Source organism: Macrosteles quadrilineatus, unplaced genomic scaffold, assembly GCF_028750875.1.
Source record: "Macrosteles quadrilineatus isolate MER2022 unplaced genomic scaffold, UCM_ALF_1.0 Scaffold_1__1_contigs__length_201487025, whole genome shotgun sequence".
Taxonomy (NCBI): domain Eukaryota; kingdom Metazoa; phylum Arthropoda; class Insecta; order Hemiptera; family Cicadellidae; genus Macrosteles; species Macrosteles quadrilineatus.
This window is the reverse complement of record NW_026542594.1, coordinates 169,927,979-169,949,647: the sequence shown is the minus strand read 5'-3', so window position 1 is coordinate 169,949,647 and position 21,669 is coordinate 169,927,979. Positions and strand designations below refer to the sequence as shown.

General features: G+C 36.6%; 1 protein-coding gene across 12 annotated transcripts in view; it reads right to left on the bottom strand.

The window, feature by feature from the left end:
* The window catches only part of LOC128989682 (rap guanine nucleotide exchange factor 2), a 278,269-nt gene that overhangs the window by 10,352 nt on the left and 246,248 nt on the right, over positions 1–21,669 (bottom strand). For all 12 annotated transcript variants that reach the window (XM_054411722.1, XM_054411732.1, XM_054411740.1 and 9 more), the window contains 16 exons: positions 18,191–18,379; positions 14,564–14,722; positions 13,922–14,061; positions 13,269–13,491; positions 12,449–12,585; positions 11,500–11,788; positions 10,532–10,691; positions 9,524–9,800; positions 8,760–8,937; positions 7,877–8,049; positions 7,042–7,276; positions 6,154–6,253; positions 4,678–4,889; positions 3,276–3,590; positions 2,013–2,241; positions 880–1,167 (listed from right to left, as the gene is read on the bottom strand). In XM_054411722.1, the coding sequence (XP_054267697.1) occupies positions 880–1,167; positions 2,013–2,241; positions 3,276–3,590; positions 4,678–4,889; positions 6,154–6,253; positions 7,042–7,276; positions 7,877–8,049; positions 8,760–8,937; positions 9,524–9,800; positions 10,532–10,691; positions 11,500–11,788; positions 12,449–12,585; positions 13,269–13,491; positions 13,922–14,061; positions 14,564–14,722; positions 18,191–18,379 (3,304 nt within the window). The remainder of the gene's footprint in view (positions 1–879; positions 1,168–2,012; positions 2,242–3,275; positions 3,591–4,677; positions 4,890–6,153; positions 6,254–7,041; positions 7,277–7,876; positions 8,050–8,759; positions 8,938–9,523; positions 9,801–10,531; positions 10,692–11,499; positions 11,789–12,448; positions 12,586–13,268; positions 13,492–13,921; positions 14,062–14,563; positions 14,723–18,190; positions 18,380–21,669) is intronic.

The window sequence follows — 21,669 nt, the reverse complement described above, 5'->3', positions numbered from 1 at the left end:
TGATATGTTTTATTATATGCGAATGGTCTTAAGTCTTGTTAATATATTAACATTGACTATTGTTACGAAGCATCAAGGATTATACAAGCAACCTTTCTTATTTGAACATAGGGCCTTGCTCTATGTTCGGGACTTTGGCAATAATGGATTTTTGAAAATGTAGGATTACTAAAGGTATACTTAAAAAAGCCGTTATTATGAGACTAGTAAAAATACTAGACGTATACTTAAAACAGCTGTTATTATGAGACTAGCAAAAATACAGCTACAGTAGAACCCCAGTTAAACGAACTCGGGTTAACCAAAACCCAGCTTAACCGAAACGGTTTCATAAAATAATACTGGGCTAAAATATAAACAATACGTAATATAATATGCTTTAGTAACTTCAGTTGTTTAGATTAGAGTTTTATCTAGCCTATTGTAACATTTCTGTAGCTGAAATAAAACACTGTATTATATAGACATTGTTTAACATTCATTTTTCCTACACACTGTGGTAATACACAGGCTATTTTTAATATATGACGGGTTAACCGAAAACTACATTATTCAAAATGGCTCTCCCGCCTTTATTTTGGGAACCAGGGTTCTACTGTAAATATAGAACCACAAAGGAAAATCACTTTTTCTTCTTTTAGGTATAATATAAAATGGTAAACACGAATAAAATTAAAATTACATCTCTGCACTCCACTAAGAGAAAACAAGGTCTGACATTCGCATCTGACCACTGCAAACTGTGCCTATCGTCTGCCAAATTTTGCTCCTAACTGCTGAATGTACTAAAATGGTTTTAAAAGTATATCATTTTAATAAGATCTTCAAACCAACGTCAAATTATCCAGTGAGTCGAGCCTACAGTTGCCGCATACTGACCTGATGTGAGGGTTTTCCGCAGGGGCAGGTTACTGAGACTGGTAACACTGCTGCTCTCAGCATTGAGGTCGACACTGGACAGTAGGGGAGGTGGCGCAGGGTGTGTGGGGGGAGTATCGGAGTGACTCCGCTCATGAGAGTGTCCCCGGCCCCCCACACGACGGGGTGACCCAGGACTGGGTGCGGGGGACGCCAGAGGGTGGGGAGGATGGCGTGGCTGGTGAGGCCTCGTCTTGCTGGTCTCACTCAGCGACAACAGCTTCCTCACCGACTGTGGCGATGCCGACCCTACACACCGTACAGTGGAAATGAGTTTTATGATAGTAAATATGTTTCAAGTTCCATCTTAAGTAGTAATTATGTTCCAAGTTGCTCGTGGCCTTTCACAACTATGTCTGTACTATGACATACTACATTAAACTTAACTTCATTGTGGATGCAGATGAAATTTGGTCCAGTAATTTGGTGATATTTGATGATCTGATGATACTAGGGTTAATTGTATGTATTTCAGGTTTCCGATTTTCAAACCTAGTTAGATAGTTAGAGGTAATTTAAGGTTTCTTTTGTTCAAGGAAAGGCCAAGACTTTGAATTGTAGAATAATGAGGGATAGCAGCTAGCAAACCTTGGAATAAATACAGGTAGGCCATAGAAGACATAAAACGTTGTCAAGTGTAGAGAAAGAGAGTTGGCAAAGTATTCTTTTGTTTTAGGTGTCTTCTGTGGGTTCTATGGCCTACCTGTATTTTTTCTAAGGTAAGCTGGCTACTATCCCCTTTAATTCTACAATTAATTCAAGCTATTATAAACTTGATTTACTTATGGATCATCAGCGACAATAAAATTATTACAAGCTAAGATTAAGCCTTTAGATACCTGCAATAATAGACTCAATGAAACACAGCTAGTATTTCCACCAGTATGCCACTTCCCAAATCTATGATCATAAGTACAACTCTTTTTCTTTATTTTCTCTCGTGTCTACGCCAGTGGCATTTTTATAATGATGTCAAACACTTTTAAGGGAAAGCGATCAAAGCCCATTTAAGTTTTGTGGATATGCCGGGGATTGAACCCGTCCCTCCCGCACCGAAGTCCGAGACGCTAACCACTAGGCTAGCAACAACTCACCAAACTTGGGCGCGGTGGGTTTCCGCCCCTCACTAGCACTGCTCGCACTGCTGGTGGTAGACAGGGTGGGGGAGGGGTTGCGTTTGCGCAGTGGTGCAGAGTTAGGTGCCGAGTGGTCGCCTCCAGTGCGGCCACCCTCACACGCTACAGACAGCTCATGGAGCTTGTCCTCATCTGTCATCACTCTCATCTTGTTCAGGTAGGCCTTGACACGTCTCACCATCTGAGCCTGTAATGAAACACAGTGTAAAGGTGACAATCGCAAAAACTTAGGCCTAATATAATTTTTTTATTTTTTAGAAATAGCACTTGGTTACAGAGATTTTTATGTATAGGATAGACAAACTACGGAAAAAAGAGTTGGGTTATGTACAGGCATTTTTGTAAGGAAAAAAATCACAACATCTCGAAGGGGGCTTTTTTAGAAGGAAGTAGCATAACAAATTCTACTACATTCACTCGAAACAGCTCCCCATTTATGAAGCTTGAAGTGGATCACAAGAATTGAGTTTGATGTGTTCTGAACTTAAGCTGGGTTTTCCTAGGCGCGGAGTCGGCGAGTGGAGAGAGGAACGCGGAGAGCGGAATTGAAATTAACATGGCATTACGCTCCGCTTCTAGGAAAACAGTAACATTAAATTGTCTAAGACAAGTGGAGTCCGCTCTCTGCGTTCCTCTCTCCGCTCGCCGATTCCGCGCCTAGGAAATCCCGGCTTTAAAGTGACCTATCAACCATTTGAATCTTTTTTCAGGCGAGTTTTTTAAATGTCTGATTTGTAAGGTTTTTTCAAATGTCTGATTTTATTTTAAAACTCTATCTATGAAATATCCACAGTTCTATTAATTGAATTGTTAAGTTTTATAGTTGATAAAAGTAATCTTCATTTATTTATTTATACAATATACAGTAAACACAATTTTTACAAGAAATAAAAATGATGACATGCTACATGACAGTTAAAATGCAAGAAATATACACAAAGGGACAAAATAATCCTAGAAAAAACATAAGTGAAAACTTAAACATATTTCTCCTTTTTTCCAAGCAGCAATGACATAAGATACATAAGATAAGGCTATAGGAACAGTTAATATTTTTGGTCTTTGACAAATGCTTCATCTATATGTTAGAAGTTGTGTAGTGTGAAATTAATCTCGGACTCCACCTTATTCTGAGAGCTCCATGAACTAAGCTTGATTAGAAAACTTTGATTTTTTCAAGATGCCTTTAAAATAACACAAACAAAAAATGTATATCCATACCTCTTCAAACATTTTCTTTGGGTTGGGCGCTGCTGTGGACTTCTTTCTTCTCTTGACAGTGGCTCCACCAGTCTGGTGTGCAGGGTTGCCACCAGTAGTGAGTTGGTTCAGAGCCACCATAGCAGACGACGGTGGTTGTCCGCCCAGTTCAAGCATGGTCAGCAGGTCGTAAGGGGAGGAACACATGTTGGTCAGCGTCCGAACCTCCTTGGCAATCATCCGTAACTTCTCAAAGTTAACGAGCCCTTCCACTCGTGAGTCATTACCCAGGTGAATGAACGTCAGGTCTTTTTTGACCACGGGGTAGAAGGGTATCTGGAAAAAGGTTTCATTTGAGTAGGCCTAGTAACGTTTGAATCGTATATTACAGAAAAAATATTTTATATTACATCATTCAATGATTTAAAAATGTGTGGGTTTATAAGAAAATGTTGGTTTCTAACTTTCCCTTAAAGAATTTCTGTTCCTTCTAGCGTTTTCAATAGCAGCACTTAAATACTAGCCTATACAGTTATAATTAAATTGTAAATCAAACATTCAAGGATTTTTTGCTTCGGGAGGGGCTTAAAAAATTAAGACCTTTAAGAACTACAAACAAATCAAGTTATTGAATTAAGAGCAAAGTATCGAGGGCAAAAATCAGATGGCCTAGAATAATTCTCAGAAAAGAGGAAATTTCTTTTTAAGAAAATTTGATTTTAACAACTCAGAAGGGGAAAAACTACAAAGTATATTGAAGTAAATGTGGAACGAGCTGGAATTAGACTGGGAATAAGAGTAGAAGCGATTACTATTGTTAGGGGAAACATTTTTTGGCCAGACAAAACACGATCTAAGGGTTACAGCAGTAAGAGTTAATGCGTAAGTTAATAACTGGTTGTAATTTATGAATGTTATTTTATACCTTTTTCAGTTACCATAATCTTAGAAACACTTAGGTGGTTGCAAAGTGAGCATTGACTACCGAAAAAACCAACTATAAATTCCATTATCATATTAAAATTAAAACATTTTAGGATAAAACAAATGTGGTTGAATTGAGCTATCAACAAATTTAGTCATGGCTCATTCCTGTCAAATACACTGACTTTTTAACAAAGCGAAATAGAAAGGGCAACTTATTGCAGACTATAGAATCCATTATGTCTCATCTATCCCAGCAAGAAAATCAAAAAACATGGTTGTGTTGCTAGCCTAGTGGTTAGCGTCTCGGACTTTGGTGCGGGAGGGACGGGTTCAATCCCCGGCACATCCACTGAACATTTATCTCTCGTAACTCTCGTGAAATGCCACTGGCGTTGAAAAAAAAAGGCAAAATCAGTTGTGATTGTGGCAACTTTTGTGAGTAGCTCAAACAAGTTTTGTTTTACGTCTGATCCATATAGATGGGATGTCTACTTACGATGGGTGGCTGGGACTGCTCGTTGCTGACCAGCTGCCGGTACTTGCTCATGTTGCGCGAGGGGTCCATGAGGTCCTGCAGATCACTGAACAGTCTCTGGTACTTGGAGGGCAGCTTCTCCCAGGACAACCTCAGTCTGCTGACAGCACCGTGACCCAGGCCTGACACTATGGCGAACATGGAGTTGAAGTTCTTACACTCCTTGCACTGCCCTGCAAGGATATTTGTTAGTTTAGTAACAGCCTACATCTCTAGACATACAAGGTGTCTGTGAATCTATGTTGTAAGTAGGGATGGTCAAGTCTCGAAATTTCGGGAAATTTTAAATCTCGTTACACGAGATGAGATTTCTTTTTGGCCGAGATTTTTATCGAGACGAGAATAAAAAAAAAAAAAAAAAAATTAAAAACGCCTGCAGAAAGTCAATGCAATACCCGCAATACAGGAGCGTGTTGTAGTTGCGTTTCCTTTGCGAAGGCGTTCTTATTGAATTAACTCTTTAAATGTAAATATTACTTTAATTATTTTAATAATATTACTTTAATAACATTTGAGAAGTTTTGTTAAGTGTAAGCAGTGTGAGGAATGTTTTATTACTATAAAAAGTCAAAACAAGTACCTAACTATTTTATAAAAATTAATATTGCTTTTATTTCATGATTTATTTTATTTTAGGATAAGTTGAACTCTATCCTAACTGATATCACTATGTTTCCTAATCGTAGGCATTTTTAATAAGTTAGGCGTGATTAATAAAAAAATGTTATGCTGATGTTTTTCAATAAAAGATTGTAAATATTCTTGCCTATTATCATTATTTTTGTATTTAAACAGTCATCTAACAATGTTACAAAATCAGGTAAAAATTTTGAACGTGCATTTCCCGTTGTGTATGAGAAGGGAAATCCCGTCTCGATCTCGTCTCGAAATTTTATGAGAAATAAAAAATCTCGTCTCGTCTCGAACTAAAAATCCAATCTCGTCCATCCCTAGTTGTAAGAATATTTTATCTTCATTATTTTAAATTTGAGGAATGGTTTATATAACATGGATTCCTTACACATGAATAAATCCACCTTCCTTCCTCGATTGCCACTTTCAAAACATTGGTAGGCCTACTAGTAATACAATAGTGCAACAGTAACCAATGTAGAAGATAATACAAATAGCTATACTACAAAAGCCACAAAATGCAGTGTTAACTTGGTTATAGAGCTGGACAAGACAATGTTTCTGCAGGATGGTTAATAATGTGAATTTCCCCTATAGAGAAGAAGCTATTACTACAGGTGGCATGGGGAGACCTAGACTGAGAAACAATTTACTTTTTCTTATGGGTGTCACAAGAGGCCAATAAAAAACAATTTGTTCAATATATTTTTTATTTAAACTTTTAAGTGCACTTGAATGCACTTAATGTACTGGAGTACCAGTAATAATTTTCTTGGAGAACCTAAGCTACAAGATAATACGTACTTGCAACTTTGATAAACTGTTTGATGATTTTTGATCTTCTGACTAGATTGTGCTCGGAACAAACTTCTGTGACGACCCAAAACATTTCCTTGTTCACCAACTGCAAAACAAACAAATAAAATTGCATGAGGTTAAATAAACAAACCACTCATCAGTTATTGGTCTTTAGAATCCCTAAGACGAACTGTTGCAGTTAAACGCTAGTTGTTCTTACCAAAATAACTACATCAAGGATTAAGATTAACATTAACAGGTTAGAACAATTACAGCCATTAAAATCCATGTTTTGGCCCCTGAGCTGTAACGTAACTAAAAAAGTAGGTTTTACCTTAGTCAATGAGCTCAAAAGCTGTAAACAGTTGTTACGGCCGTTTGACGATCAAACATTACAAAAAAGAACAGGCTTTTTATGTCATGTGTTTTACCTTCGACGACGCTGCCTCAGCTGATATCTAAATGTCTGATGATAACATTGTGATGCTGAGATATCCGTAAATGTTTGAGCTAATTGACGAAGGGAAAGCCTTCTTTTCAATTACAAACAGTTGATGAAATAACATACGTTGAAAACTGACAAACTAAACTACTTGCAACTATTGATTTATGTACTTTTAGCCTTGCATTTGCCCATCTTCTTGCGTGTCCAGCATATTCGTGGAATGCATCAATATAAGTAAGAGGTGAGCCAATATAGTACAAGATTGAACTGTATTGATAAATAGTAGTGGCGGCACCAATGTGCAAACCCACAACATCGCTGCCATGGGTTCATAGTCCTTCATGCTACACTGAGCCACTGACTCACCTACAATCCATGCTACGAATGGTACTCTATAAGTAACCTTCTCTAGATTAACACCTAAACGAACGATTGAGTAAACGTCTCACCTCGGCAAACTGTGAAAGCATCGGAGTTCCGTATCGACTCTTGAGGTCGAACAGATCGTCTATGTACTCGGTGCTCTCTATCTGACGGAAGATGCTGAAGTCCTGCAGAGTCAGCTGTACAGCCACCTCTACTGCGTTCAGTTGCAGGAAGTGTACTTGGTTCTCCCTCACCAGCTCCGAGGCCAAGTCATCACCTACCAGCGTCTCTGTGCTGCCATTGGTCTTCAGGTAGTACCTACATGTGTCAGAGAGAAGGGTAAGTTTTATGTTCTTTTATGTACCAAAATTACTTAGTTTATGATACTTAGTGTTGGTGATGAATTAGAAAATATAAAATGTTACCTACTTACGCTATGGTGTCAAATTATTCACACTATAAAATGTGCAAACCCATCATTGTTTATTAGCAAGTACATTTTTCAAAGTTTGTAAGGTTGACATGTTTGTAATGTCCACATAGACACACAGGTATAGCACAAGGAACACAAAATAATTACATTTAAAATTAAGAACATTGATTGGAAGCTAGACACATACAGCCAATATCTTTTATCAGCAAAATATTTGTCCATTTAAAAAAATTATTATTGACGAATTTGAGAAAAATGTTTGATGATAGGTCTTTGTGATGGCAATTTCCCATTAAATGATGAGCAATAATTAATTATGAATTATTTTGATTCACTAATGTTTTCCTAAATTCATTCAATTCAACAAATGAATTCTTTGTGGTTCCTACGTTTTTTATCTCATTTGCTATCACTGTTAAATCCAATCATGAACACCCCTTATATATTGATAACTATTAAGATTTTCAAGGTTGTGTTTGTGTTACCTGCTACTGAGACCTATCCTCTCGGCCAGGTTCTGCAGCTGGTCAGGCAGTCTCTTGGTCTTGATGATTCCACCCTCGGCCACGCTCACCTCACACAGGGAGAAGTGAGAGCTCGGCTCTGTCATGCCAAATTCCTGCAATGCCAACATCACCACCTCGTGGGCCGTCGTCTCCTGTTAAACATAAACTGCAGTTTGAAAAATAACTCTTTCAAATTAAATTAATACATCACAAACACTTAGAAGTAAGGCTTCCATTATCACACTTAACTACAGTATCAATGTCTTTGGGGTACCCAAATGTAGTGAAACTAATATCAATAACCATGATGATTTGTGCAATAGCGGCAAAATCTGTGATCATATCTCACAACCACAGCTACACTCATCATCATAACAGATTCTGTCAATGTTTGTAATTACTAATTTCTAACAATTGTAGCAACAAGTGCAGTGACATTTGAAAACAAGGCAACATTGACATTAAATTTTTTGTGTCATATCTCGTAATTTTATTGGAGACTAGCAGCTATACCCGTGCCTTGCAACGGGGTGAGTATGCAAAAGAGACAATGTTTGTTCTTGAGGAAAACTTGAGGTAAAGTACAAATCAGTCGTTTTTGAGTTTATCTCATACAAAAACACACAAACACACAGACACCACCTCTTCTTTATAATAATATATAGCTAGCTAGATGGATGGATAGATTATTCAAAATAACTTCCTGGTCTTGTACAAAATGTATATATAATTTACAGACTTTTTACCGGCCATCAAAATTCACAATTACCGGTTTCCAGGTTGGCTGGAGTGGGTTATTAGGGCCAATACTAGATGGGTATTGTGAAGCTAATGAGATGAACTATCCTCCATAGTGGTTTACCTTGTGTACGAGGAGGTACTTGCAGGTCTGGTCTGACTTGTACACCTTGAGCACATGTTCGGGGTAGTCTGACACTCGTAGGTCGTCATAACAGATACTCATCAGGTCTGGGTTGCTGTGGTACAACGTAGTGTTGTGGTGGTGTGTGATGGTCACGTCGTCACTAACCGTACCATCCCTAGAAAAAAAAACAATAGATTAACACCCTGACTGTGGTTAATAACTACACAAAAATTTGTTTGATATAGTTTATCAGTGAATAAAACTACCATTTTGCAATAAATTAAATTTATTGTTTTAATATCTACAACATGGGGAGTGACTTGCCTATCTCAATCGGGCTACATTTATCAAAAATTAGCCTATTTAAAATTAATTTTCAAAAACTGTTTTGTCTCTTGTTACAATCTACACGACTGTACAATCTATTTAACTGAAAGATCAGTTGATCACATTTATATTCACATTTTAACTGTTTTAGAGAATGTTGGTAAGTATAGCTGATTTTTTGAAAGCAAACTCTAAAAAAATCATTGTCTAAGGGGACGAATAATATCATCCTGACCCACATTCTTAAAAATAATTAACATAAATAACTAGAGCTCTAGAGCTTGATTTTTACAATATCAATAATATTTAAGTTAGTATAGTAGTTGCACAAAGCTGTACATTTGCATACCTAAAAAAAAACACCCATTTAATTAAATTCAATTCAATCTTTATATTTACCGGTTTAAAAGCAATAAATAATTTTTTCCACTCACTTAATGGTGTTCTTGGGAAGGATGTTCATTTTCATGAGTGCCTTCTGCATCCGTTTCTTGGGCCCGAGGGTCATGAAGCTGCCCACCTTGGTAGGGGTGGGGACAGACTGTGGCGTCGTCAGCTTGGAGGGTGAGGAGGGGATGGGCGGAGGAGGTGGCGGGGGAGGCGGCACGTCAAGTCTTGCTCGGGGGTCGTTCTGTATCCTGGCGATCTCTTTAGTCTTGCGTACTCTAGCACGAGGGGAAGTGTCCGGCGTCTGCAGCATTTCCTTAAAGGCTGTTTGTAAAGAAAACGATAAATTAGAACTCTGTATGGTTATTTATTCAAAGTTGGAATTCTTTTATAAGATTTATTACGTTTTGTGTCCCACATTCACACCTTAGGATGCTAAGGCTCTAGCCCAGAACCGTTTTAAATATACTTCAAGCTAGGCTTAAAGGTTTGCGGTATTTTCACAAAGCCAAAGCCAGTGGAGATTGACCCCAGCACTTTAGGGACTGAAGCCTTAGGCGCTAGCTCTCCATAACTTTACTACTAGCAAGAGATGATAAAATGTTCCAAATTTGGGGATAGAAAGACTTTACTCAGCTTATCCAAGCCTCTGATGAGAACACATTTTAGAAAAATAGAGTCAATAAAGTAGAATCCAATAACATAACAATATAATTCAGTTTACAGGTCTAAAATACTGATCAGAAACCTAAGATCTAGGTTGTAGGTAATCTTGTGTTTTCAAATTTATATCAGAGTCCTAGAACTACCTAGTCTTCTACTTTCTCATCAATCTCCTCTCCATCGTAAAAATTAAAAAGAAACATGATCAGGACAAAACATTCTTCCATACAAAAATTGTTATGAATTTCCTGTTGGTTCATGTAGGCCTACACTGGATTGTTTAGGTATTTTTATCAGAACATCCTAGCATTGAATGAAACAATTCAGAAGACCTATCTTCATCGTTCGCAGTCAAAAGATAATGTGTGTTTCTCTACTAAATAACAACTCACCCAGCAAGTTAGACTTGACAGTGATGCTAAGGTGTGTTGTGCCTCGCAGGATCTCTAGAGCCTTCGCGTGACTCACATGTTCAAAACTTTGGCCGTTCACTTCCAGTATCTGGTCACCTCGCTTGAGTCCAACGTCCTCGGCTTTTGATCTCTTGTCCACCTACACAATAGTAGAAAAGTTTATGACCATTTAATGAAGTTATATATGTATTTTATGCATCATAACGATGAAAATATAAATTTGCATAAAAAAAACACTTATTTTTGCATTGAATATACAAAGGAGAAGAATTAAAGGGTTAAAAATGAAAATATTAACAAACAAAATTACTTTACAGTAGAACCTCGATAGTTCACGACACTTTGTGGACTTAAGGGGTGTCGGACTATAAAAATGTCGAACTATAGGGCAAAATGGAGTTTAATATACAGGAAAGTAAAAACGCAAGTCTATAGAAATCACCCAAATTTATTAAATACTAAAAAGCTTAAAAATTTCACTGTTCATTAAATAAGTCTCAAGTCAACAATAAATGACAAATTAATGTTCAAGTCAGCTTACATCACAATAGTAACCAAGTTACTAAGTTGAATATCACTTGACGAAATACCTCAGCTCGTGTCGAACTACAAGGAGTGTCGAACTATCAAAAGTTTACTGTATTAGATTTTTGTTCAGGACAACATAAAAAAAGTAATATATGGACCTATACCAAAAAGATTTTTGGATATGCTTGAGAAATATTTAAATTGAGATAAGACTGAACATACTAGACACCAAATAGAATTGTGACTGTCTTAGGAATTTGATTGACCTCAGTTCAGAATTTTTTAAGTACATACCTAAATAGGCAATATAGGCCTACATATGTGGTACATAACTGTTTTAGTTCAAACTAAAGGATAATTAATTCATATAAAATATCCTTATTCTGCGTTTAACTATTTATAAACCACAGAAGACCTACCTTAGAAATGAAGATGCCGAAGCCCCGCTCGTAGCCACCGAGTATGGAGAAGTGCAGCACCTCGTCGCGGCTGGGCCTCGCCAGCGTGACACATCTCGCACGAGCCTTGGCGGCACATGCAATGTTGAGCAGTCGCAACTGCCCTGTCATGGCCTCACGCTCCAGCCCAGCCTCAAACAGTTCTAGGAACTCCATCATCTGCGGGTCCGTCTCAAAGTCCGTGAAGTGGTTGTTGACCCACAACAGCACCACTCTGGTCACCCTGTCTCTGCAACTCTGCTCCGTGAACCTGTCAACCGAACATGACATTAGATCTCTCAGATCCCTGGATAACACGTTCGCTACCGCAATAGTACTAAATTGTTCATTCATATGGACCAGCGACGCACATATGCGACGGCCAATTTCCACCCATAGACTGCCATCGCATATATGCGACAGCTGGTCGCATTAAAATAAACTGTCGTAGCATATTTTCGTCAGTGTCCAATGTTATTAAAAAGCTTATATCTTCGTAACGGTCTATTTAAAGGGCCTGAATTCTCTGCAGTGGTCTATAGGGATGTCTGTCGCACATGTGCGTTAATTAGTCTGTGGGTATAATGATTAGTGACGTCATATGATAGTTGACAAAACTGATTTTTACTTTGCTGCATCACTGGCCCAACAGTCAGCTACATAATTCAGGTGATTAGAGTCCCCCTGCATCTGCTGCTTCCTTGACCATATATCATTGCTATCATCCGGCAAAACTGATTTTTACTTTGCTGCATCACTAGCCCAACAGTCAGCTACATAATTCAGGCAATTAGAGTCCCCTGCATTTGCTGCTTCTTTGACCATATATCATGGCTATCATCCGGCTGCAACCTAATTTCACATTTGTATTATGATTATGACAATAAGCAGCGTTCACAGTATAAGTCTTCCAAGATACTTGAGTACTCACCACTGCAGTAGTTGATCAGTGACTAGTTCTGAACTGTCTATGAACGTCCTGTGAGTCAGCAAGAAGTCCTCTACGTATGTTGGGTCTATCACAGAATTCTCCTCCACTAATTGCAACATCAGCTTCTCTGGAGTTGCCTGCAATCAAAACATATTATTGCACCAACAGGTTCTGTAAAGATTACAATAAAAAATTTATTTAGGTAAAAATCATAATATTAAACAAAATTTTAAGAAAGATCTAAACATGAGTAAATAAAAATTTGTTTGCCACTACTATAATTCCATGCTAGAGGTATGGCGGATCCGATAATCTGGAAGGACTGGATTTAGATCAAAACGTTGATCTTTTACAAGGTGAACCCCTGTGGATTAATTGAAATTAAGAGGACGATGCTGTTATGGACAACCCATGTTTTCAGCTTGCCAAAAGCTGAAATTGAAAGGCTTTTTTGGTTGAAAGAGATCTACATAAGCGTTTTATGATATTTTTATTACTTCCAACCTGAAATCTACAACTGTATGACAGTTTGACAGAATCTATTCTTTTGAAACAATAGACCTTGTTTTCTGAACTTTATCTCTATCATGGTCTGAGATCCACGTTGTCGTCTACCATTATATTTTGTTGGCAAAGTTGGGGGTACTACGGTGGTCAATTTCTTTTGCCTAGCTAATTTTCTTATTTCCATTTGCTATTATGGTTTAAGTTAACTTGGGTTTCAGTTTATCATGTTCCGTTAAGAGGGTTAGGTTAACTAACCTTTTACTGTAGGCCTATCTATATTTAAATATTTTTTTATATATTGTTATGTACTAACCCTAATGACGACGGGACCACGGCGGCCGCCCTCCAATGCTCCCCTCTGTTCCGTCACCATGACCAGAGCTCCATTCTCCTCGTGTCTCCTGGTGTTCTCCTCACCCTGGTGTTGTATCTTATAGTAGTCTTGTTGAGTGATGCAGACAAACTGACAGTCGTCACACTTTGTGCGCATGACTCCTCGGTGGTACAGCCGCTCCATGGTGGGCAATATGCCGAAACTGGAAAACACGAGTATGTTGTAAAACGAGAAGCGATCGGAGCAAATAGAAAAGATAGAGGTTTTGTCGAACTTTTGATCTTTTAGGCCATTCCCGACAAATCAGTCAAAAAGTGCTCTCCCTGAAAAAGAAACGTAGGTTAAACAATAGTTATGTTAACCTTTATTGTTTTTTTAAGATGTTGGCGGTATCTTTTAACCATGCATTTCCTGTCCACATATGACTTTTGCCTGTGTGTGTGTGTGGAACGTACCCAGCAAAGCAAGGGATGAGACGGAACAATATGTGAGATGAACTGTATTGATCAAATGTAGCAGTAGGTACCACGATTCAAACCCTCAACATCACTGCCAAGAATCTGAAGTCCGTCACACTACCGACTGAGCCACTGACTCGCATTCTAATAAAGATGACTAAGTTGAATCCTTACCTGTCGCCCATCTGGAGGTGTTCTATGTGTCCGTTTGCGTGTTCCACCTCCACATGACCATTGATGAGAACGCTCCAAGAGTCCAGCTCTTCTCCGTCGTTCATCACCACCGTTCCGGCCTTTTCCACCACAGCAAACACCTGTAGAATACAACTGATGTTTATAAATGGGAATATTGATATATCAGCTAAATAAATGTTATATAGGTAGCAGATAGCAATAAATTAGTTTTAGCCACACTTTGTGTGAATTCGAGTTTGATAAATCAAACTAGTTTTAAGAATTTCTACTATGTGAACAAATAAGTTAAAAAATAAATTCAACAGATATCAGCGCCACTATTCACTGAGACAGCACATTTGGAGTTTTACAAATTTTTAATATGTATTATATCAATTAGGTTTTTCACAGCAGAGCACACTTGACAGGTGCACAAGTTAATAAGATAAGTAAAGGATTTTTAAACTTTTCTCGTTAAATCCTATATTTGTGATACCAGACTAAAAAGATGATTACTTTTGTAATCAGCGACTTTTGTGACTCTATAGTAAAATCTGAAACTCATATGACTTTTTCACCCCAGAGTGAAATCAGTGAATCTTCAGTAATCAGTTATTAACAGACAATCAGGTATCTACGCACCATGACACTACAGAGCGCGCGGCGCACAGCCAGTGTCATGTTGGTGAAGGCTTTGAGATGTTGCGTCAGCTCCAGCAGTATCTCTATGTCATCCTCAGACCTCTCTGACGGGTCCTTCTCTAGACATTCCCGCAGAGAGTCCCGTTGTAGAGTCAGGCTCTGAAACAAACAACGAATCGTCAGAACAAACATTACTTGTAAAAAATTGTTGTTTTTTAGTTGATTACAGATTAGCTTCTATAATAAAAGAATGGGATAAGCCCCTGCTACTTTGGCACATTCAATTACCCAGCTTTGGGATAAGGGTTTTCTTACTCAATTTGCCTTTCAAATGCATTTGGCAGTACAATCGATCAATTTTATTCTATTACCCTTCACTGCAACAGCCAAAAACGAGGAGAGAACTGATTTGATTAGCCTATTAAAATTAATAAACCAGAATTTTCGATTTTTTTTTTTGCTAGGCACGAGCCTGGAATTGTTTTTCACATTACTTCAGGTTAGACCTAGGGGTTACGGCAATATCACTTAGATAAAATCCATTGTGATTTGGCGGGGTTTGAACCCAGGACCCCAGGAACCGGAGTCCAGCAACCAGCTCCACTAGACCAGCTCGCTTCCCCAATAATGTTAAAATTTTTAAAGAGAGTTGTTTGTAATCCACAGTATTTGTATAAAGGCTGTATGTTTAATATTTAGTAAAGATAGGTAACGTGCAAATTGAATATCCTACCGTCTTTACTGAACTTCCTAAACTCCTTTTTATTGGAAACTTCAATTAAATAACCTAATAAATATGATTGTATAACTTGCCCAAACACATTTTATAAGAAAAATCTTTGAATGTTAAAATTAAAATTAGTTCATAACCTAAACTTCTGACAATTTAAAAACTATTACTGTAGCCTACTGTCATATTGTTTTTTAAAGAATAATTTTGTTGTTAAATTTTAGTATAAAAAAAAAATTTTTAGACCAATTTAAATTTATTCCTTGGTAAATTTTCTTTCACATATATTTATAACTATTGTCTAAAGAAACTTTTGCCGTCTGAAATTTTAAAATAAAATTTACTTGTTAAAATCCAAATACAATTTGTACACAACAAAAAAATTCTAGACAGTGAATAAATAACAAACGAGAATCTCAACACAAGGTTAGTTGCAATTTCAAATCATATCCAAAGTATCACAAATGTATTAATCTGCACAATTCCGAAGAAAATAATACTCCACTATAAACCACAAACAACCAACTGTAATGAAGATGTGCAAATTTGAGACAAACCCGGGCAATCAATGCACTGTTGTATGTAATTAGTTAGAGAATTGCTGGAACACTCCACTCAATGAAAAGGTCAAAGTATGACGGTTCACTTCAATGACTCTGTATTGAATTCAACTCTGACTACAAATTGTTTCGCAACTTGATTAAGTTAAACTTTCAATTGATTTATGTTTTAATACGAATATTTATACAAAAGATTTTTTGGTGTGGAAAAGTTGTGAAATTTAACTTTTTTGTTAGGTACGTAATTTTATACACATATAAATAAAATTAAAATTATTTATAATGTTTCCTAAAGATTAATTTGATTTACAAAAACTTTAACGTAATTTTATCTTCGGTTTTTAATAGTATAGAAGGAAAATATAGACATTTACTAATGTTTAAATTGAGATTTTAGTTTTGGAAGAAAAAATTGAACCCAAAAAATCAAAGTAGCCTCTTTAAATGTGATTATAGTTAAATGAAGAAAACAACAACTTTACATTATCCAAAAATGTATGCAAAAAATTACAATTAAATTAGGATAATGTTGTTTCTGATGATTTAGTAAATGAATTGAATAACTGACAACACACTGATGCGGGTTTTGCATAAATATGATAAATTTTAGGATCCAAAGAGTCTGTTTTGTAACATCTGTTGTTGTGGCTCCTGTCAGTCCAAATATCAACATGTTTGGACCACATATGTTGAATAAATGTTATGAGCTGACACATGTTGAACAGACGCTTTATTAAAATACTGTGAAAACATCAAATAAATTTGATCAGACTCACAACATCTATTGATATGGAGATCATATAACTACTATAAATTTATAACCATTATCCACTAAACATGAAACTTTACTATAAATAAAAGGAGGTAGGCCAATACGGTGCTTTATTACGCTTGTATAGTGGCAAACTTTCTCAATTATATTTAGCCTACGACATCTATTTCTACCAATAACAATCGACAACTCCAACCCACATATGCAAATCTAAACTAAATCACACTTCCGAACATTGATGGGCGTGAATTGATGAGCTATGGAAACAAACTGATTGGAAGTCGATTGGATGAGGCACGTGTTGCAGACAAATTAAACGTCCACGCAAACATTAGTTAGAATTACACGGATCTGACAATAGTTTGTTAATTAAACACAATTTCCAACGTTGTGTTCCCATGTAAACATGTTTAGAGACATGGGCTGATCAACATTAAATTACAGAAGATAAAAATAGTTGTGATGATTTTCAATCATTTTTTAAATGAATTGATGAGTTCATGAAATACCCGTCAAAATCTGGTATATTGTCTTCTTTGTTTTTAATTCATGACTAGTTGCTATATCTATCCTTTGCAACAGGGAAAGGACGCACAAAATGTGTTCTGTACTTAAAAATTAGTTACATATTTTGCCATTTGTTTTAAAAAAGGCAGGCTGTTTATTTAAGATTTTAAAGTTAGGCTGCTTTTTGAACGAACTGCAAGTACTGACACTTCTTGGTGCAGTTAAAAAAAAATTTAAATCACTATTTAATTATTTTATGGTAACCATTCATGAGGTTTATTATATATTTAAAATTTCCTGACAAACTCCACCATGCAGGACCAATATTAGCTAATAGTATTACAAAGTTTCAAGACATTGTCAGTCAAACTGTGTCTGTTGTGATGGAAGTAAACCTTCCGCGCTCACAACCTCCGTCAACACGCCATGCGTATATTAGTGATAAACAATGTGGAAGAACAACAATGGCTAACAAACAACAGAATAGAAGGTAACTTATTAGCAGCTAGGCATTCTAACATGAAGAAGTGCTCTACGGTAGAGAGTTGAAAATTCGAACGTCAAAAATCCAAACTGCTCCTGAGGGTTTTAAAATATTGAATTAGCACAGAGACAACATATGTTTAACAATTTCGTGGGCCAAACAGTCGGCACCCAGCAGAGAAATGAGAGAACGCACCAAGCCAGTTGGTGTTTTGTTCGTTTCCAATGTATAAACTCTACATGTTTTTTTTCAATAAACAAATTACAGTGATGTAACAAAAATTACTAAGTACAAAAATCATTGTTTTTATTTCATTCACTGTTTTCTAGAACTGTATTTTTAATACTGTATGCCTAATTATGTGTCTATTAGGTATTTCTAGGCTATATTTGAGAATCCTAACAAATCGGTAATCTGAACTACCTAAGGTCCCTATTGGTTAGGATTTTTGCCTCTCTACTGTATTTTCGATAGCACAAAATAGCTGTAATAACACTACAACAAAACGTTTTGACAGAAAACGGATACTTATCACTACATAAATTTATCAGTTCACACAAAATGTCCCACTTACGTCTGTACTCTCCGCCAGGTCCTCCTCGTCAGAGTCCACCACACTCTCCACGAGGCCGCTGAGGTCCACGTCGTCTGCGTCTACAGAGCTGTGCACCGACGTCATGGTGTCCGAGCCACTGTACGCAGAACTGGTGTCGGAGGAGTGACTGCTGCGGTTAGACTTCTGGTACAGCTCCGGCCGGGCAAACTGTAACAATGTAAACCATCAAAAACTTGGTTTGGATTTGACAACTAAACTAGTCAACTACCTTAAGGTTTTCTCAGTAAATGATAAAATGCACCAGTACTTTTTTTTATTTTTTGAAACCTCATATTCAACAATACCCCATGCTTTATGAAATTCTTACAAGTAACAGAAAGACAGAAGGTAGTGGCTCCTAACTGTTCCTGAACATCAATTTTGATATATTTTCACTAATGCACCTCCTTATCTAACTTCCTGGTAATACAGGGTGTTAAGAAACTAATAGGTCTAGATCAAATTTAAACTTGTAGATTTTCTGATTGCCTTGATTAAAACTTTTGGTTAATGCTAACAATGGAAGGAGCATTTTAGAAATTAGTTTTTATATAATGTTTTGTATCGGCTACTTGATTAACTGTAATAGACTTGTGTTTTAAATAGCTACTGCAAGTAACAGCTGTTTTGTGAGTCAAGACTTGATCAAACTACAGCCAGCAAATAAACAACCCACTTGTTTAGTTTTGCAACATTAGGTTAAAACACCCTGTATAACAGAGAGTATATTTTTTGTGTATCAGGAAAGAGTCCAAATAAAATGTTTTACAGTACACATCGGGAGTCAAAAGCTTTCAGAGCAATGAAGGATTCCCAAGGGTAATTTTTACCCTTTCCTCTCCGACTTCTATATTATTCTGCCCAACTATCTACCTTATTCCAAACAATATCAATAACATTTTTTATCCTTGATTGGTCAGCTACTGTCTGATAAAATAGTAAGAAATATATATGAAAAGTATTATCATTGAACAACAGTTCACATTTTTCTCATTCTCAAGCAGAATAACTTTTTCCCATACATTTGGTATACATTATATGGATGGCCTTCTGGTATAGTTAGGATACAGAACGGTGCAGTATGATAAGACAAATTTTATTTCACTGCCCTAGCTCACTTTCTGATCCCGAATTCGCCTTAGTTGCTTATCTTTAATTTGTGTCAAAAGATTCGATTTAGGGCCTCGTAATGAAATGTACTATTAATCAGTATAATTCAATTCATAAAATTTTATTGATGGAGAAATGAGTTTATGTTGATATAATGTCTTATCAAACTAGCCCTACATAAAAGAAATTTCTATTTGTGAACATATTAAACAAATCAAGTTATTTAAAAATTCAAAAATATTTAAAAGGGACTTTTTTGTTTGATTAGTTTTTTTTTGGAATAGCCAAATATTGTTTGTAAACAATTAAATTAATCGATTCCATGATACGTTGAAGAAAATTAAAATCCCGTGATGGAGTAATCAAGGAATGATTGCATCAGCGTCCCTCCTTCTACCATATGATTGTTAATCTCCTGCACAAATTGACTTTTCACTTCATTGCATTCCATTCTCCAGTTATATTTTTTATTGATCAATTATTCTACATGTTGGTTGAAGTTTTAAATAAATACAAAATACTATGCCATGGAAGTGCTGCATGATGACTATATTTTGTCTAAAGTAATAATCTCTTAACTATTACAAATCTCTACAGTAAAGCAGTAGCCAACTGGTTGGATAAGTTAAGTTTGTTTTATAACTTGTTGCCCATCACACAAACAAAAAAATCTCATTTAAAATAATTCATTTTGATAGCCCCGAAACTGCAAAAAATGACTAAATTGGTTTCATTATCTGTCATGGAGTTCCAAAAGCAAGAACCGTGTTAGGTTACATGTTTTGGCGAGATGCCATCGTCAGACGCATTTCAGTCCAGTGTATTACCTATATATTGAATCTGCTTGATTAGCTTTGTTGGTTTTTAAATTCGAGGCACACATTCGACACACGGCACATACAGATACAACATAGAAATAAACCTTTTTTTGTAATTTATGTAAAGATAGGCCTATCAAAAACAACATTGCCGGTTTATTTAATTATTTCACAAAATTACAGCAATGATGTGTTTCCAGGATAGGCCTCTCTTTAGAAAAACTATTTATTTCTATGTCGTAGGCCCTATCTGTATGTGTCATGTGTTGGATGTGTGTCCGTATTTCAAAAATCAACAAAGCTAATTAAGCGGATTCAATGTTTTCACTAAACCGACGTGTCTGACGATAGCAACTCGCCGAAACATCTACAACAATTGTTACTTTTGGAACTGCGTGACAGGTAATAAAAACCCTTTTAGTCATCAATTATCACAAAAGAGGTTTTTTTTGTGGACAAATACAATTGGTAACAAACAGTGTGTCTGGTTAGGTTAGTTTGTAACTGACGAGATTTGTCTACCTCGATAAAACCAAAACCAGAAAGTCATCATTTATCATTATAGTTCTGTAGCAATATGAGCTTCGTTTCATATGTTTTAAAATGTAACTAATTCCTCCTAGTATAGCACAGTCCCAGATATCATTAGGCCTATAAAATAAACACCTACACAAACAGTTTTATTATGATTATTAAGAAAACCTATCAAGAACAGTATATTTGATGTTATTACAAGATTTTTGTTTAGGCCTACATTTAAAGATTTTGAGGGTTAAAAAATACATTGAGGTTGAAAATACATGAGAGGTTCAAAACACTTTGTAATATTCTAAAAATATTGTGTTAGACCGTTTTTGACTCTAGCCTGTCTATGCGATTTTGCATGGTGGCAACGGCTGAGATGTGTGGAACTAGGACGGCTCATTGCTCCCCACACCACTTATGTGGGCACCACCGATTTTTGGGTGGCTTCACCTCTCATGCCTGATGCTTCTCTATTTTATATTCTGTGCTTGCTGATTATGTAACTGATTATGATTATATAACTGGCTGGGTAGCTGAGTGGTTATAGTGCTCGCCTAGTAATCAAAAGGTCGCCGGTTCGATCCTGAGAAAAGTCAGTAGCTTTTTGATGGTTCGAAACTGGGCCCAGCTGTTCCTGATCATTGGGCTTTAAATAAATGATCCTGACTAATGAAACCGCTGATCTTAGTCAGTAACAAAGCTACACAGGTCATCACACACCATTCTACACTCATACTTCACTCACAATTGGGTTAAAATACGCACCTAGGTGGCGTCCCCATCTCAACGATTGATTATGATTATGATTATGAAGGATAAATCATGTAAGTGAATATGAAAATCACTTTGAGGGGGGGATGACGCTTTTACGCACACAGGAGGCCATCATGTGATGTGAGACTCCTGAATCGATCAGACTACTCATTACAAAACCCTCTGATACTACTTGTAGGGAACTAAAATACCAGGAGAGTGTACTCAACTAATAAATTATTCGTGGCAGTA